At 45.2% G+C, this 19,111-nt stretch overlaps 1 protein-coding gene across 2 annotated transcripts; it reads right to left on the reverse strand.

Moving 5' to 3' along the window:
* Positions 1-152: 152 nt before the first annotated feature.
* On the reverse strand, positions 153-15,173 carry SEC23B (SEC23 homolog B, COPII coat complex component). 2 transcript variants are annotated; one of them, XM_064709408.1, is made up of 20 exons: positions 15,041-15,173; positions 13,023-13,258; positions 11,974-12,031; positions 11,318-11,404; positions 10,901-11,137; positions 10,468-10,553; positions 9,880-10,024; positions 9,197-9,355; positions 8,424-8,539; positions 7,390-7,513; positions 6,900-6,980; positions 6,495-6,584; positions 6,148-6,254; positions 5,864-6,017; positions 4,074-4,151; positions 3,619-3,780; positions 3,305-3,391; positions 1,767-1,922; positions 910-975; positions 153-407 (listed from the first exon to the last, which is right to left on the reverse strand). In XM_064709408.1, exons 2-20 carry the CDS (start codon positions 13,241-13,243, stop codon positions 318-320), a joined length of 2,304 nt encoding a protein of 767 aa, XP_064565478.1. In that variant the 5' UTR covers positions 13,244-13,258; positions 15,041-15,173; the 3' UTR covers positions 153-317. The 2 variants fall into 2 exon arrangements, with proteins under 2 accessions (XP_064565478.1, XP_064565479.1); XM_064709409.1 differs by lacking the exon at positions 15,041-15,173 and adding an exon at positions 14,936-14,978.
* Positions 15,174-19,111: the final 3,938 nt, after the last annotated feature.

Below are 19,111 nucleotides of genomic sequence, written 5' to 3' on the forward strand. Positions count from 1 at the left end.
TGCTGGGAGACCTCTTAAGAACTCTTAAAAGAGAATTCTTAAAAGTTAGGCTAAAGCTGTCAAAATCTCTGTTGGCTAAGACACCTTTCAACTCTAATTAGGATGTGTGGAAAACGCAGAGTGAACAGAATATAGACAAACGGCAATACAAATAAATTAGAAGGGAGAAGTAAAAAACTCTCCCTGAATGTTTATTTCGTGTAACAGTTAAAATCCTTAGTTTAAAAGAGAGGAAAGGAAATGTAAATGAATTGGTCCACTTCTGTCATCAACACGATCCATGTAAATCTGCTGCTGCTGCTGCTCAGTGTGATCAGTCACGATGCACTAGAGACTGCCAGCTTTTTCAGGTGGTCCATGAACACCTGGAGACTCACATCATCTGTCAGGATTGGAGCTCCTGATTCCTGCAGAAAAAACAAAGAAATAACAAGCCTAAAATACTGCTGCTAACACAGGGGATGAACTGAAAGCAAATCAAATGTCTGAATTCATTGCCTGCCAAAACCTTTTTCTCCTGCAAAACCCAGATGCCACTCTTTGGCAACAGCACTGACATTATCCTCTCATACAATCTGAACTGCTGCAGGGAAGTCTCTTCTTATAAAGCACTGGGAATTTTGCTGCCCAAAGGTAAGCAAAGAGGATAAAAAAGTCTAATATTCTCAGCTAAATTAGATCTACATGTATCCATATGCCAGTTGCCTTTTCCAGAATAATAAAAATGCATGACATCCAGGCTTGAAAACTCCATTCTGATCATCCAGTGCTACCATGATAAACAACCAAAGACAAATGTAATGATGTTTGCGGCCCCTTGGTGAGACAGGATGGCCACTGCACACACACAAAAGTGTCCATGTGTATTTTACAGCATTCCCAAACATGAGCACCTCCTGCATTGCTTACCTGGCCCCAGGCATAGAGGTTATTGTGGGTCTGAGAAGGATTCACTTTAGACAGGAGGAACCGGGCCTGTAAAGACAAAAGAGGAAGAGTTTGGTAAAATGAGAGCCCTGTCTGCTCCTTCAGGCTTCATCCCACTCTAGATGCATGACCAGCAATGTTCCTCTGCTTTTGCAAGGTACTAATTTAACTTAAGCAGGTTTCAAGCCCGGAAATCCCTGCTCCACAGAGTTTGTCTCCCAGGGGCACTGAGTGCCCTGCTCCAGCAGGCTGTGCCCAGCTGGCAGCTCTGATTCCATGGCACAGGAAACACCAGCACTGCTCTTCTCCCCCTGCCACATCTGCTCTTCCAAAAAGGGCTCAGTGCAAGACCAGTGTAACAGGGTCACATCAAAAATCAACACCAAATCTTTGGTTTGGAGCATCAGTTCCTGCCCCTTCACTGCTACAGGTACAGTATACTGCAACTCCAGGAAGAGTGAAAATAAGAACAGTTTTATATCCTCATTCAGTGTTTGAGAGTGAAGATACAGATGGTCAGTCATTCAGCATTACTGTCCTAGCAAGCTAACTACAGACACATAGCCAAATAATTTATTTCCCACCTTTCTACTGGGGAATAAAAACATATTTAAGTTGGCTTTCCCATTTTTTCCACTCTCAGATTTCATAACCATATCCAGCAAGTGATCAGCCTATTAAAAGACAGAGTTGTAGCAAAAGCTGATAAGAAAATATGTAAGCTCTGTACTTTGAAGAGCTAAACTGTGTTTGACTACCAGAACCATCCTTTCAGAAAAGAAAAATGAGCCATTTGCTCTAGGCAGCAACAGAAAGAGTTCCTCCAGAAAGTTCCTTACCTGACTGCCCCCGTGCTCAGTGTGGATGTAACGTGGCATTGGGAATCTGGTCTGCAGGATTTCCTGGGCATCATCCAGTGGGGCTTGCAGGAGGTGCTTAAAGTTTTCATATTCAGGCATGTCTTGGTAGCCAGCTTTCTGCCACTGGGCAATAGTCTATTGATGGGACAGGGAGGAAAGGAAAATGGAGCAGAGATGTCTACAAGCCTCCCCTTTTTACCCTGAGAATGCTACATGTGCTTCTGCTGAGGGGCAAACACACCTTCACTGCTGTGCCTACAACATTGCTTTCTGTCCCTGAATTTAAGGCACCCCACACAAAACCTGGCAGCAATTTGTGCAGTGCCAGAGCAGTTTGTTGAAAATCTTCAATATGCTTCAGCCTGTGCCAACACAGAAATGAAGCACTTATAAATCACTGACTTTTTGAATCTGGCTTGGCCTTACATGCACCATATGTCTGCACCAATTCCTTTGTACATACACAGGTCAGACACACAGCTCTTCCCTTGTCTGAATTTTACCCACCTGCTGAGTGTCTTGCTCTGCAACAGAAAGAAATTCCTTAAGAGAATTCCAGAAGATTTTTAGAAAGGGACAGTATCTAAGCATTTCCCTCAGTCATGAGAGAAGGAACAGCAGCTTTCAAAAACATCCAGTATTTAGAACTGGAAAACTGCCTGATTTCTTGAAGAGTCTCAGTACCTAAGTATGAAAACCCTGCAAGAAAAAGTCTGTCACTCCTCTGAAAATACTTGCAACTCTGTTAAAGTATGTATCATCTTGTAACTCTGCTTTGCTTCATTTCCAGTTTCTCTGACCTTTTCCAGGCATGGTAAGGGACCCCCTTCATGGCCAAGCCAACACAACAGCTGCTATGATATCTGGTCTGTTTGAGCTAGGTCTCATAAGCTCTTGGAGATTTATATCACACCCAAGACAGCTCAGCTACCTTAGAAGGCATAAAATCAGCAGGATGGCTTCTGTGGTAGTGTTAGAAATAGAAAAGATTTATAAAAGGCAAAATAACAAAATGCTTCACAGAGAAAAACTAAGCCAGGTTCTTGCTCCTGGTAAAACACCTCACAAAAGTAATTGGCTCCTTTATTGTCTTCTTCTTCTAGTAAATTGCTTAGGTGGAACTTTTTGGCTCCTGTCCAATTAGTTATCCTTAAGTTTGAGGTGAAGTCCCCCAAGTCCTATGAGGTGTATTTTTACCTAATTGAGGAAAGAAACTTCTAGGCTTTTTTCCCTTTTAAGGAGACAAAAGATAGTTTTATCACTCCATCAACAGAGAGCACATTAGTGCTGTACTGCTACTTGGTGCAGAACATATCTTAGTGACTCCAGTATTATTTTTACTCTGACAGTGATGGAATTGTATTCCAACAAGCAGCATGTACATGACATGGTCATGATGCTGTGTGGGCTTTGCAAGGAGTTAGTTTGTTAATATTTCATACTAGCAGCAAAGCTGGCTGCATGCATGGCAGGAGGGAAGGAACACAAAAAGTGAGAGAGAGTGTGTTTCACCATACCTCACCAAGGTAGATCACTATCTGGAAGAAAGTATCCATCAGGAGGATTCTGTCAGGAAGAATACTGCTGCTGTCCAAAAGCACTGGCTGGGGAAAACAAAGAACAAAGTCAGGCACCCCTAAGCTCTCAGATCTCAGGATGTCAGAGAGCAATTTCTATGCCCATCCAAGTGTAATTTGATATGATCTTGAATAAAAATATCTTGTCCTTTAATTATTTTTTTTTAATCTACAAGGGCCTTTTGGCTGAAATAGTGTTACTTCAACTCATTATTTTGAGTTGATTGAGCTCTTCCTGGAAAACACAGACTCACCTCAGGAGGCCCATGGAAAGAATAGGCATAAAGGATGGGCTGGATCATAATGAGGGACTGGGTCAGGTCCTGCCTGGCAAAGTGGTGCCGGTAATAGGAAGACTCATCCGGGCTGTTATTGAAGACCTGCAGGAACGGGGAGCGGCGCAGGTGGAAGATGAACTGCAGCAGAAAGGGGAGTGAGACAACAAATGTCAGCCAAAGTGCCAAAACATCTCAACCCAATTCCAGTATTTTTGAACAGCAAATTCTTTGGGGAAAAGTCTGCCCCTTAGTAACTCCTCAGACTTCTTCCCTTACCAATCTCTTGGAGTCTGAACTACAGGACGGGTCCATTACATTAAAAAAGCATCTGTTCCTCCCCTCCTGAATCTGATAAACAGTGCCAGATGTTTCATCCACTCCCACTCACCCCTGCACATTTTTCCCATGGCTGTGGGAAGTGACATTCTTACCTGAGGATACAAAGAAAATGATTCTGACAGCCTAAAGGAGTTGGGATCATCTTTGTTGTACTGTCCAAATTTCTGACACTGTTGGAAGCAAAATGGGTACTTTGGTTATCTCTTTTTTCTATTTTTTTCCCTTTTTTAATAGAATTTACATCTCTTTTTCTAAAGGGTGTTCTGTTAATTTTTAAACAATCAAGGTATGAACCTGACAAGAACAAGTACTACAGTATTTACAGGCTATTTTTCTTTAAGTCAGTGGTTTTTCTGTCTTACTGGAATGAGAATGAAGACTTAATCTATTTTCATATATATATATACATTCATAAAGTCTAGATTTGAAATTATCCAAGAATGAAAGAAATGGTGCCTCTACAGCACTACCCTTTCTTTTTCCATTAATTCAGGGCTATTACGCCTAAACTGGTCTGCAACCTATGGAACACTTCTTGCAGAACAGCAGATAAGTATTTCACCATTTCATTGAAAATAAGTATCAGTGGTTTTAGGAATTAAACTCTAAATGATCCCACAGTCATTGCAGCAAACAGTTTTCCCCTGTTTGTGCTTGTGCTCCAATCTCTATTTGACTGGCCCTGGTTTTTTAGGGTCTGCTGTGCCAACCCCACATGGGTGTTTGGACAAGACCATCACTGATTTAGACAATTTGGGCTTGTGAAATTCAAAGCAAGAGACATTGTGAGGTTGCAGAATTAATTCAGATTACTATCCTGAACTTGCCCATATCTGAATGCTGTGTCCTGTTGTGGGCTCTCCAGTGCAAGACAAACATGGAAATGGTCTAGCAAATACAAACAAACTGGCCTAGCACAGGCCACCAAGTTAGTCAGGGGTTGGAGCATCTTATGAAGAAAATGAAGCTGAAGAAGCTGGGTTTGTTCAGCCTGGTGAAGAGTGAGATCAGGGAGTCAATTTGCTGTCTACCTGACTGGTAACTGGGGTGTCACAGACATCTTTTTCACTAAAAATCCTTTCTTTAGGATTTTCCCTTCTGGGAAGCTGAGACCCCAGAAAAAGAATGCAAACAATGGTTATCTGCTGCTGCGGAATGTAACAGGTGGATTTTTGATTGGGCCATCTTGAATGTTTATAATTAATGGCCAATCAAGGACCGAGCTATCTTGGACAGAGTCTGAGAGAGCTGCCTTTTGTTATTCTATTCTTTTCTATTCTTAGCTTAGCTAGCTTCAGAGAGAATCGTTTCCTTTCTATTTCTTTTTAGTATAGTTATAATGTAATATCTATATCATAAAATAATAAATCAAGCCTTCTGAACATGGAGTCAACATTCACATCTCTTCCCTCATCCAAGAACCCCTGTGAACACTGTCACACTGGGGAAATGGAAATTCTGATTAAGAGATAGAGGCAGGGAAGAAAAAAAACAACAACCGAACAACAGTGACTGTGACCAGACATTGGAACAGGCTGTCCAGAGAAGTGTAAGAAATCCCACCTTTGGAAATTTCAAAACACAACTGAAAAGACTTGGAGCAAGCTGCTCTAACTTTAGAACTGGTCCTTTAAGCAGGAGGGTTGAACCAGTGACCATCCCACCTGCATTATTCCATGTTTCACTATCCCTTATTCAATCCCTTTCAGCATGGCGGGATGTTCACTTATCCCATCCTAAATTTGCTGATCCCACTGGGTTCTGAGTTATTCCACGCTACAGCGACGTCACCATGATCCGAGCACAAACAAAAGTGAATCACAAAAATTTCACTGAAATCACTGAAATCAAAAATGCCCCCAAGCTCAGGTGTTGGCCTTACCAGCCTGATGAGCTGCCTGTCCAGCCAACGCAGAACATCAGGTCCCTCCTCAGACTCAGCCCTGTACACTCCCAGCCGTGCCATCAGCACCGCAGCCGCCTCCTGGTCAAACGCGGCCTCGATGTGCTGGAGCTGAGTCTGTGCATCTGCCCAGCTGCAGAGTGAGCAAAGGGTTAATGCCACATGCATCCACGGGTGCCAATGCAGCAAAAAGCCAGGAATCCCAGCACAGATGGGAGCTGAAGCTGCTGCCACTCTGCAGAGCGCTGGCACGGGGTACTCACTTTCTGGCTATGGTGGTGACACGAATGCGCTTCTGCGTGCTGGAGTGTTGGTAGTGGGTGACAAACTGCACTGCCCCCCTGCCTCCCTGAGGGATGGGTGCATTGTGCTGCAAATGAAACACAAGCACAGACTTCAAAACATGATTTCCAGAACTCTTCCCAGCTGTAACAAGCCCCCACAACACACAAAAGAAATAGACACACACAAAAAAATTCTGAAATTATTTCCACATCACAGAACTGCTGCTTTGCAACCATCCACCTGCTACACAGGGGGTGCCACAGCATTATCTAGACCTGTAAGAAGTGAAAAAGATGATTTAAAAAAAAAAAAAAACAGGACTTACCTGATTTACCACTTCAAAGTAAATGGCCAGAGTTGTACTGGGATCCAGACTACAGATTTTCCATTGAGATGTCCCTCCAATTCCAAGTTCCTGCACAGAGTCAAAAAGAAAGCAGCAATTTTCCTCTAGCAGCAGGAAAGGCAAGCTTATGTTAAATTCTGATCAGATGTACAAGTAATGGCAGGCCTTCTAGAGTGCTTATCTTTTGGGTGTGAATGAAGTTACTGAAGGCCATACAGTTAAAAGAAGCCTTAGGAAGCAAGAATTTAGTCTAAGAAAGACTGTCATTTCCTAGGGAAGTTTCCTGGAAAACTCTGATATTCTGATTCAACTGTAGGTCTAGACTGAAACTTTCCATTGTATATTTATTTCTTTATTAAAGATTTTTCCATGTCAGAAACTTACATTTTCAGACACACATGGCCCTTTAGCATTCAGGGATATGCATGGTCCAATGGCTCCTGCAATTTTCAGCTCCCTGGAGGTCTTGAACAAGGTAAAAAAAAAAAAAGTTTGCATTTTTTTTTTTTAATGAAGTCAGTCAAATAGAATACACACAGTCTAAATGAGTTGCTCAGCTTTAATGAGATGGTATTTTCCCAGACCACCCACTGCTACAATTAGTGAATCTGCAGAACCACATTTTAATAATGAAGACATATTTATAGGGATGAAACTGTGTGAAATGTTCCTTGTTGAGTGAGGAGAGGCTGCTTTAAATAAAACATAAACAAACCAAACAAATAAAACAAAAAACCCACACAACAACAACAACAAAATTACTAAGCTTCCAAATAAATATCTTCTCCCAAAGAAGCACTACATCTTACCTCAAACATGTAGACATTCCTACACCCCAAACATCCCAGAAACTGCAATCAAACTCATCTCTCACCTTCACATCCAGATTTGCACCAAAAGCCATCCGAAATTCCCCATTGTAGCCCTTGCTAAATACCCTCTGGAAGGTCTGCTTGAAGAGAGAAGTGTTGAAGGAGTCTCCCATCACCATGTGTCCTCTGGGAAAGAAAAAACAAGGGAACTGAAGCAGTTGGGAACTAGAAGCACAAAGGATACATCCCTGAACCTCTGACACATGCAAACACATGCAGTTACAGCTTTAGAGCATGCCTTTGCATAGGCAGGATTCATACCAGGGAGTGCAGATTCATGGGTGCCTCCTACAAAGCCACACGGGTTAGTGCTCCACCTTTGTCAGATTCCTTTCTCAACTCTGTTTCTTGCCATTGCTTCCTTCAAAACGTTTGTGTTTCAACCCTGGAAAGCTCTTTGCTCAGGCTGCTTTCCCTGAGCAGGGCTGGAGCCACCCACACCACACCAGAAGGTGCTGGGCCTCCCCTAAGTGCCCTGGCAAACCCAGGCCTGACCAGATGCAGCTCAGTCACACATCCACAGGGTCAAACAGTCTCTCTTCTCCTTGCTGAGCACTGAGGGGTTATTTGCAAACACCTTGCACTTGCAGTAAGACATGCCAAGTCCCCAAAAGGCTTGGGTTAGCACACAGCCTTCCTCAGAGAGATCATTTCTAGCAGTATGGGACAGAGACATTTATCCCTTAAGACATGTCACTTAAAACTGGGCCCAGGGAAGTCAAGAATCTCTGGAGAAAGCATAAGCGAGCTGTTAAGCAGAGAAAATCTGGCCCACACAAGGAAAGCTTCTACCCACCATTGAGTTTTCTAACAGCAGTGCTAATTCACATGCTGCTTTGAGACTCCAGAAATGTGGACTGGGATCAGGTGAGGCTTGCCATATAATTCCTGGCAAATTCAAACCACAGTTTAGAACAGAACGATAAAAACCCTTCTGCCCTGCCAGCACACCTAATTGCTTCCTGAACTATTCTCCCCCTCCAGAAAACCCCCAAAAAGCAGGTGGCAGCTGTGTGCTGCCCTGCTGTGAACATACCCAGTGAGGTTTGCACAGCACTTCATCTCCAGCAGTCCTGTCTGGTCCAGGGCACAGGCGTAGATGTCGATGCAGTGCCCGTTGGCCGCAGAGCGGTGGGCCAGGGTCTCGTAGTGCTGGGAACACACACTGGGGTTAGGAGGCTGCAAAGGGCAACTTCTGCTGTCCCCACCTCAGGCCAGCACAAGGGACACATGGGACAACCACCAGGGCTGTGGTAGCTAAAGAGATGTTGGCTGCAGCACACTGCTCCCTTCTAGGATGAGGGATGCATTTGGATGAGCCTGAGTTTATTGTCTCAAATATAAACATAAATGACAAGGGATCATCTAGTCTGTGATGACTTGCTGGGAACCCAAAGATAGTTAAGAGAACAGGTGTCATCCTGCTTTTCTCTAAGCTGTCAGGCACATTTCACATCTGACATTTTTTTCTATTTTAATGAAAGAAGACAAAGGAGGCTTTCTGGAAACAACCAGTTCTTGGGAGATTTGTTCCTCTCCAAGAGGAGATACAATGATGGGGATGAACAAACTCTCCACCCACCACCAGCTAAGAAACAACACTGAAATACTTTCTTCTCTGAGAAGGCACAAGACCATGATGGAGAACTAACTAGGAGGAAGCTTTTTTACCCTTCCCTTAACCATCCTCATAATTTAGTGTACACAAAGACACAGATTATTTCAAGGACAACCATGCAACCCACAAAGTGTTCTGACACAACATTCAGTTTCAGCTTTTAAACACACCCATCAAGCCCTAGTACCTACTTTGGTGGCCTTCTTCATGAACCTTGCATTGTCCTTCTCTATGTCATGCCAGGAACGGATGGGGGTTTTCAGCTCATCTCCCACCACCATGCCTGGCCCCTGTGTTGGTGGCCCACCTGTGAACAGCATTATTCTGGCCCCTGTGTTTGGAAATGTGCCCTAAAATAAAAACAAAGACTTATATCAAAAATGGGGAGGAGGGGGAAAAAAAGGGGAAACTGATTAAAAAGCAACAATGCTTTCTTTAGAGAAGGATGTGCACGTGCTCCTGCAATGTCAGTGGGGACCTGTCCCTGCTAGAGGCCACCTCAATAAACAGTGATGCACTTCCTGACAGTCACAGCACTCAGATAAACTTTAAACTCAAACCATATCAAGCTTCATGTCTTCAAAACAGGAAACAGGCAGTTTCTGTTCTCTTTACTTATACCTTAGATAATACTTAGAAAAATCCAGTACTTAGCATCACCTCTTGTGTAGCAACACACACAAGAATCAGAAACCTTTAAACACCTGCAAATTTTACCATTTAGATGGTACTTTCCAGCTCACTCTACATTAGCTGGTGCTGGCACAGCTCAAATGTCAGCAGTGACAAATTGCAGCTCTGCACCCCACTGTAACCCAGCTGCACTCATGTGCTTACTTTGGCCTGCTCATCCCAAACAGCAGATTAGAAGTACCTCCAACAAGCCAACTGCAATGGAAAGAGCCACTCCAGTAGAACGCAGGGGTCTCTTTCCCTGGGTCACTGGCCATGGGTCCCTCTGCAGCTCTCCAAGCAGATCTGTTAAATTCATGTCAATCTTATGCACAGGCTGTAGGAACCTGCAAAAATATAAATACAGTGTTTTCCGGCTTCTAAGTGTGGAGAAGAAAAAACTGCCTCTGTTGTTTGCCAGACACATAAATTGCACTGAGACAATAACCAGAAACAAAGAGACATGTAGCAGGTTGTCTTCTTATATGCAAACTTTCCAAGATAACAAGCCTATGCAAAATAAAAAATTTGATCAAAGCAAGACATCAGGAACTGACAAGAAGGCAAAGTCACATAAAGAACAGGAAAGAAGTTCAAAGGTGAGTCTGCTGAAAGGCATGAGAGCTACCACTGAAAAAGAGAAAACTGTGTTCAATGGAGGTAAATAACTGTGACAAGACAATACCATTTAAATCTTCCTTCCCCTCCTGGGAAACCCAGGGTTAGAAGCATGACCTACAGTTATAAAGGGGCATAAAACATCTGCCCTGCTGCGTGTTGTGAAGCTTACCTGCTGGAAATAACAGGCTGCTCTGGAGTTTGAAGAGGTCTTCCCTGTTGCATGGGGACAGCTGGCCTTGAAAGCCCAAGCATATCCTAAGAACAGTAAAGAGGAAGCAGAGATTTACTATTCAAACACTAAACATATCACTTGTATTATTATTTCATATACCCTAAGGCCTGCAATACTGCAGCATTAAATATATTTAAATCTATAAAATTATTAATCTTTGTACCGCCATTAGGAATGGATCATGGGTCCAGTATGTGAGATACACAAACTCAATTCTGAACAAGCTTCCAAGACATTTCCAAAGGCAAAAAGGACAGATACTGGGAGGGCAACAGGCTCTCAGCTGAGAGCACCAAGCCCTCCTTTCTCCCAGAGAGCCCAACAGAGCTGGGGGGTACAAGCCCCCGGCCTGAGGGAAGGCAGAGCACACCTGGATTTGCTTGGCTGTCAGGTCCTTGGTGCCCCGGAACACGTAGCTCTTGGAAATCCCTTCACAGCTCAGCTCGTGAACCTGGACCATCCTGCCAAAAGTGATGAGCCCCACCAGGGCATCAGGGGGCAGCAGGCTCAGGGACATCTGCAGGGACTCCTTCAGGGCCTGCAAATCCTCCTCCTCCAAGCACGTGTCCACAACATACAGGAAGATCAGCGGCGTCTGCGGACCTCGCTGACGGGGGAAGAAATGACATTTCATAAAGCCTCCAGCCAAGGAATAAAATGAGCTCCTTCTTAAGCACCTTGCAGACATGGTATTTATTTGTATTATCCTAGGAATATTTTACACATATATCATTTGTCACAAATAAGACAATTCTGGGAGCTCCAGACTTGCCTGTGGTTCATTTACCTGCACTATGTATTCAATGGTTGAAAACTGAGGCATAAGCTCTGCTGGCTGATTGACTTCAGAAATGCCAGCATATGCTGGGGGGAACTGAAAAAGAGAACAAAAAATTAGGACAAGGAAGCTGCAGGGCAAAAATGTAGGGCTCTCTTCTGCAGCACAGAGCCTGCCCTGCTGATGATGTGGTTATTCAACTTTTTATTTACTGCCACTGCACCAATCTGATTAATTCATTACAAGAAACCCACAGTGCTTTTCCTAAGCACAGACAACAAGTGGCCAGCAGGATGGACTCAATCCGGTGTAAATAAAAGGTAAGGCTACAGCAGCAACAATGCAGTAGTTGAAATTCTTTTAGCCATAGTTTCTGATGGCAAAAGTCTACTCAAATCTAATGAATTCCATAATCTGCAGGAATATTAAATATCAGATGCAAAAAACACACTGAGATACATGGAACAAAAAAGCATTTTTATCTCCTTGCTGGGATCTGCATGCCAGTAAAACCACTGACAGTATGTCAGACTGTACACTAGCCTGGGGGTTCAGCAAGAGAAGCAGGCCAAGGGAAGGGATTTAGAGAAGCAGAATTTATGTTTCATGTCCAGGGACATGAAATAGTGTTCACTGAAAAGGTGGAAGTGCTCTTTCCAACTCACCTGGTTTCTCTGAAAACAGAAGTTACAAGCCCAAAGCTTGGCCCGATAGTCAACTTGGCTGCAAGGGAAAGATGAGGCATTGGTGTCACTTCAGGAACAATTTCACAGCAATTAATTCATTAATCCCTGCTGATTCACAGCACTGAGGAAGAAACAGACACTCCAGCTTGAACAGCAAGTGTTTCAGGGACCAGACTCTTGTTCTATTATTAGGAAGTTCATTAGATAATCCAGCCCTGCCATTTCCAGGCTTGTCAGCATGAGAGACCACTGCCAGCTCTCTGAAGCTCAGCCCTTGGCAGACACAGACTTGGGTCTAATCATTCTTTCACTGCACTTAGGCTCATCTCATGTCCTATTGTTTGTGCAGCTGTAGCACACAAGTGCTCCAGGGTCAGAGCAGCAGGAGCCATCCACCCAGATCTTGTGCAAACACAGAACAAACAGGCTGTTCCCTGGCCCACAGAGTTTACTCTCCTCAGCCCAGTATAACATCCTGCTAGTGCAGGATGCCACGTTCTCCTTCATGGCTTTGATCTCATTTCACTTCCTCTTACTGGCATTCCCGGCTTTTTCTCAGCCCAACACCACGCTCTGAGCATGGTGATCATCACATGATCTTTGGATTGAGATATTCCTCTAAAATTACTTCATTATGCTCACACTGGAACTGACCTACAAGCAGCAGGATGTGTAGCAAGCAGGAAAACAAGTGAACATCAGAGTCCAGAGCACTCAAATCATTAGATTTGAGTATACCATTATAATGGGCATCTTTGTCTATTATGAGGTTTGTCATTCAGCATTAAATTCTCTGGGATGCTGACAGGACTCTCTGTCTTAACAGCCTCCCTCAAAGATCCTCCTGTGCCCTCTGCTCTTGCCAGCTCTAGTAACAGGCATGTTGATGTATGGATTTTAACAAGCCCACCACATCTAAATCAAAGAGGCTGCCAAGCACGGGGCAGAGACAAAGGGCAATAAGGAAGCAGTGAAGCCCAGATGAAAATCAGGTCCCCTTCCAACATCCCCATACGAGCATCTCCTACCAGAGAGGGTTGAGCACAGCTTTGCAGGTGGGCCTGCTGCAGAGCACTGGCTCATACTGCACGGGGGGCAGGTCCAGGCGCTCCTTCAGCGGGGTCAGCAGACAGGCCAGGGGCACAACCATCCTGGTGGCCTCCAGCCTGCTGGAGGGCCACACGTTCCAGCTGAAGCGCACCCCGTCGCGCTCCTCGTTCTGCTGGATGAACTCCAGGTACGTCGCCATGGCCCCCAGAAGCTCCTGAAGGACAGAAAAATGCACATTCAGGTCATTGGTGTGGGCAACAGACCTGCAAAGGAGCTCAGCACATCAGCTACAGGTGAGGGCACAAGGCACTGCAGGACAAACCAACACAGCACAATGCATTAATCCCATCATCAACTAAACCACGTGACTCCATTAATCTCTTCTGTCCAGTGCTCTCATCAACGTTACAGCCAATTAAACCACCAGCAAATCCAACAAAGAAACGAGGAAAGCCGACACTCAAAGGCAGAATGCAAGAGGTTGTTTTTTTTTTTTTCTTATGATTCACTTTTAACATCTCAAAATCAGCCTCAAGGCAATCCTGCCTGACTGGGTCAGTAAAGGAAAACAGGCCAGATTTGCAACACGTCCTGGAGCCTTCAGCTGAAATGCTGCAGCGAGAAAAGGAGGCCAAGTCTGACACCAAACCAGCCACAAATGTCACCAAGCTGCCAGCCTGACCTGCTTACAAAGGGAAGGGAGTACATGACAAAATATCAAAAAACACCCACTCTGCATGGCATCATTGTCCCACTGTAAGGAAGGAACTGAGAGTCCAGAAGACTTCAGAAAACATCAAGAAGGAATATCCCCAACACAACAGGAGTCATTCTCTGTGTTGTCTCACTAAACTCTTCAAAATAAGGCATAAACAAGAGCTTCCAGGCCATCACTACTTTTGATTTCTCTGAGAAAGGCAAGGACAAGCTTACCAAAACACTTACTTGTCAAACCCAGACCACAGAAACACCACACAGCACTAGCAGCAACTCAGAGAGCCAAAAGCAGCAGCTCCACAACCTGCTTCAGACAAGGAAACTCAGAGGTTCACCTACAGCTGCAGATGCTCCAGGATTACCTTACTCCTGGTCCTCACTGCAGGTGGGATATTCAGGAGGGCCACACACATGAAAAATCAGAGGCAACACCTCCCCTCAGAGGAGGGGAAGTTTTGGTGTAATATTTTCCTACAGAACTCCAAATTCACTGACATTTTCCTCTATGCTATTAAGGATGTAAATCAAGCTTAGGTAGAATTGCCCCATGTTTCCATCCCCTCATTGGACGGACAAACAGAAGGGTTCACAACACAAACAGGTCTGTCAAGGTGAAACTCAGAGCTGAGTCTGCCTGTAAAAGACCCCGCACACCACAACAGCAATACACACATTTGACAGCTCAGGCATGCAGCACAGCCACAGGGTGAATTTACTCCATGTTTCTCCAGCTGCAGCCCAGCATCACTTCCCTGCCCCAGGCAGAGCCCTGACTGCCAAGCTGGGTTTGCCATGAGTCGGGGCCCTGCTTTGGGGTCAGGACAGGTGTAATGGCCCAGCTGGTGTGCTTGGCATGGCTATGGGGGCCACCACAGACCCCAGTGCAGCCATAGGTGCCACCTCCGCCCCCAGACCACTGATCCCCAGCACGACCATAGGGGACCCTCCGCAGGGGACACGCCTGACCCCAGCCCTGCCCTGGGGGACAATGCCGATGCCCAGCCTGGCCGAAGCGAACAGCGCCGAACCCCTGCTGCTCTGTGGGGCACTGCTGACCCCATGAAAGCACCGGGCCAGGGGACACCGCTGACCACGCTCCACACCCCTTCAGGGAACACCACTGACCACCCTCACAGGGGACGCCCCCTTCCCCCTCACAGGGGCCGTCACTGACCGCCTGACACCGCCTGGGTCGCTCAGGGGCACAGACCCCCCCATCTCCATTCCCATTCCCGTTCCCGTTCCCATTCCCATCCCGTCGGAGCCCCGCCGCTCCCACCTGCCCGCGCCGCTCGCGCCGCTCCCTCCCGGCACGCCCCGCGCGCCCGGCAAGGCCAGCTCAGCGGTACGCGCTGCCCGCCGCCAACATGGCGGCCGCGGCGGCACGCCCGCTGAGGCTCCGCCGCCATCTTAGCTGAGGGCACGCCGCGCCGCCCTTCAAAAGGAGGGGAGAGGCGTGCCCCTACCAAACTTAGCGGGGCGGCAGCGGAGCTTATCTTGGCTAAAGGCGGCAGGGTCCGCCTTGGAATGGCGACGGACGGGGTTACCCGCCCAAGTGTGGGATGCGGTGCCGCGTTCCTTCCCTGGCACGGCATGAGGGAAGCAGCTCTGCCCTCACGGGGCTCGGCTGCTTGGGAGCGCGCTGTCCTGTTCAGCCGGGAGCACAGAACTTCCTGGTGTGAAAAATGCGTATTTTATGATTGGCTTTTCGCAAATATTGAAATGAATATTATATGTGTTGTGTTAGAAATTTACGCTGTATTATTTTTCTTAATTAGTGTGCTAAATACAGTTTTAGGTTATAATAAAATGTTAAAATAGAAACGATGCTATGTAAGATACTTTTTCAAAAAAGGACTCACAGCGAGATAGCAGCCACAGGACACCTAAATCTTTCAGAGAAAGAGAATTTATTGCTCTCTTATCAGAAAAAATTATAATTCTAACGGCTTGAAGACGCTGTTAGGATTATGAGGAAGAAGTTGATGATGACCAGACAGAATCCTGTGTTTGAATGGAATTTATGCATCATGGATGAGGTGTATGAATGTGCAACAGGCTGTTGCTTTTAAGGATTAATCCTCTGTTAACGTGGGTCCTTTTTCGGGCTTATTTTGCCCAGAAAGAGGTACCCGGTCTGTCCATAACTCTTTATTTCTATTGTCTTATATTGTCCTAATTCAAATTGTCCAAATTATTATTACTCTAATTGTATTACTATTTTTATAACCATTTTATTCCTATTAAACTTTTTAAAATTTTAAAAACAAGTGATTTCCTGGTTTCTTTCTTTTAAATGCAACAGAAATCTGTGTTTGGAATGTGCAGAGTACAGTTCCAGGTCCAAAACAAAGCAAAATGAAATGCTGTCTGAGGTGAACATTAGTTCATACTAATAGTAGCATACCACTGATGTGTGTATGCTAAAGTGTGTAAAATTCAAACTACTAGTATTGCTAACGTTGTCAGGTGTAGGATGAACATTCTCAGCCCAGGACTGGCTTTCCAAGTAGGAGGCAAAGCAAATTTGCTTTTCTGAAGTTGTCTGTTTGTTTACAGCTTCCTCCCACTGCCACATCTCAGCAGCAAAGTGTCTTACCAGGAACCAGGGCTTCAAGGCCACAGTGCCCCCCCTGCAAACATTAGATTAACTAAAATATTGAGCAACTATTTTGAGTTTGTGTCCTGTTTTGGACTTTTAGAGTTAATTTTCCTCCCTCAGAGCTGGTTTAGTGCTGCATTTTTTGATTTAGGATTAGGAAGATGTTGATAACACCCTGATAATTCAGTTCTTGCTGAGCAATTCTTATGCTAAGTCAAGGATTTTTCAGGTTCTTCCTGCCAGCTAGGAAGCTGGGGCTGCACAATAATTTGGAAGGGGACAAAGGCAGGACAACTGATCCCTAGTGGCTCAAGGGATATTCTTTTTCCTTATCATATGCTGAACAATAAAACTGGGGGAGAGTTGGCTGCTGGTTTGCAGCCCACTGCTCTGGCACTCCTTGGGCAATGGTCAGCAGAGGGGGAGCAGCTGTATTGTTCATTACATGATTTATATAATCTTTTACCACTATTTCCCCCTCCTTTTCTGCCCTGTTAAACTGTCTTCATGTGAATCTACAAGCTTTACTTTTTTTTTACAATTGTCTCTCCCATCCCACTGGGAAGGAAGTAAGGGAACATCTGTGTGGTGTTTACCTGTCTGCTGGGTTAAACCAAAGCAGTTTGGAAGAGGAGCACAATCTTAAAGCTCTGTGTCTGTGGAACAAATAACCCAAATAAAAGCTTTCCCAAAAGCATTTCCTGAAAGAAGCACAAGCTTGCTCCAAAAGTGGGAGAAAGGAGAACACCACAGGCTGCCTATACAAGCCTAAACTTGGTTTGTGTTTAACAGCTGAAAGAGAAGAGAGCTTTGAGCTCTGGTTCCTGTCCTCCCCATTCCTCCTGCAGAGTGAGCAAAGTGCAATGACCAAGTTTCTCATGGTGGAAGTGAATATTTTCAACGAGAACATGGACACCATCTATGGAGCTTTGAGTCTCCTCCAAGCTGCAAGCTAAGCTGGGCTCAGTGTGCCTGAGGAGGGCCCAGCCATGCATTTCTCACAGGTGAAATGGCAGAAAGTCCCAGCCAAGCAGAGCAAGAGGAGGGAAAGGTGGTCTGTGTGTGGCAGAGGACAGCTCTGTTTGAGGTGTCTGTACCCTCTTTCAAAGCATCAAGTGTTTAGCAACAATAGGAGACCCAGACTCCACTCACTACAGTTTCTTCCCAAAATCTGGGAAAGATTCTCTGCATGTGGAGGCAAAAAAGAAACCAGTTTGGCTTAAGACCGAGCTTTTTCCCTGTTGGAGCCATCCCAGGAAGAGACAGGAGATGGTGCTCTAACAGCACCAGAGGAAGAACAATTACCATCACACCTCCAGCGGCTCAGTTACTATCAGAGTAAAAATACAAAAACCGCAGCCAAACAACCAAACCCAGGGAAAAACTGAACAGCCACTCAGCCACGGGGAAAATGTTTTCACTACCAAAGCTTCAAGTTTGCCATTCAACCTCATGTTTTAAACTTTGGAGTGTAGAAGCTGCACATGCCAGGCAATAGCTGCCAGCTGCGCACTGTCAGTTCTCAGTGCAGCCAGCTACCATGGTCAGTGTTTGTCTTGGAATTAAAACACAATTTTGCCCTCGATCCCGTGTGGCATCTGGGTGTGCCCACCCTCCAGCTGGTTACTACTAGTGAGGCAAGCACTCAAAAGAGGCTCATGGGCTGACAGCAGGATCAGGGCTCATGAAAACAAGGATGAGCTCTCTCCAGCTCAGGAGGGATCTCATGGTCCTAGAGCAGATGAACTCTGACCTCATGCATGAGGCTTGTGAAAACAAATGAGCAGATCATGCTTCCTATTTGTCATCCATGTTTTAAGGGATAATTCAGCTTTCTACACATAAGTGTTTTCATATTGAGTACTCCCTCAAAACATTACATTTCATACCAGTTTGGAATAGGGACAGCTTTGCCAAGGAGAAGATAGACAAAGCTCAGGACACTATTAATGCTACCTTTTAGCATTTACTCCCTTTTCAGATAAGAATGTCAGGCTGATAGATCAGCCATGTTCATGAAGAACCAGAGTGACAGAAAGATCACTCCTCTGATTCATATAGAAATAGACAGATTGCTATCTGTAAGAAACTAAATTGAAATTGCTTTTCCCTTATAGGCACTTTTCCCCAAATCTGAGAAGCCTTGTTACAGCTTCAATGCTAAGAACTTTCAGATACCAAAAAGGTCATCTAAGCCAGATAAACTCAATGCCAAAATTTAAAGAGCTTAATAAACCATCTATCTACTTCCTAAAGCTGTTCACTGAGGAGAAGCTTTCTCTCCCTTTTCTTATTGCCAATGAATGTGATTACAGAGCATAAAGTGACATACCTGCATGATAAAGCCTTGCTGTTTCCCTGGAAGTTATCTCCTAGCTGCAGTGGAGCACAAACATGGTGTTATCTCTGCAGCAGCAGGCTCAGGACCCCATTGTGTCAGGTCCCCTTTGAAGACAGGAAGACAAAGACAACCCAACCCCACACCTCAATGAAATTACCTTGGGTGGAATAAAGGGTGTCTGATCCAAGGCTCCTTCCAGGGAAGAGAGCAGCGTTTTCCCCTTGGCTTCTCTGTGCTGAGTGGTTAAAGGGGGCAGAGGAAGAACAAAGCTCCAATCATTTCACCCCACATCTCTTTCCTCAGAGCCCTTCAGCCTCTGTAGATATGCACCCCTTTCACCTGGAGACAACACTGCAGCAGCAGGAGAGCCTGCTGGCAGTGCTCACTTCACTGGGACAATCACAGCC

This window comes from Zonotrichia leucophrys, chromosome 3 (assembly GCF_028769735.1).
Source record: "Zonotrichia leucophrys gambelii isolate GWCS_2022_RI chromosome 3, RI_Zleu_2.0, whole genome shotgun sequence".
Taxonomy (NCBI): Eukaryota; Metazoa; Chordata; class Aves; order Passeriformes; family Passerellidae; genus Zonotrichia; species Zonotrichia leucophrys.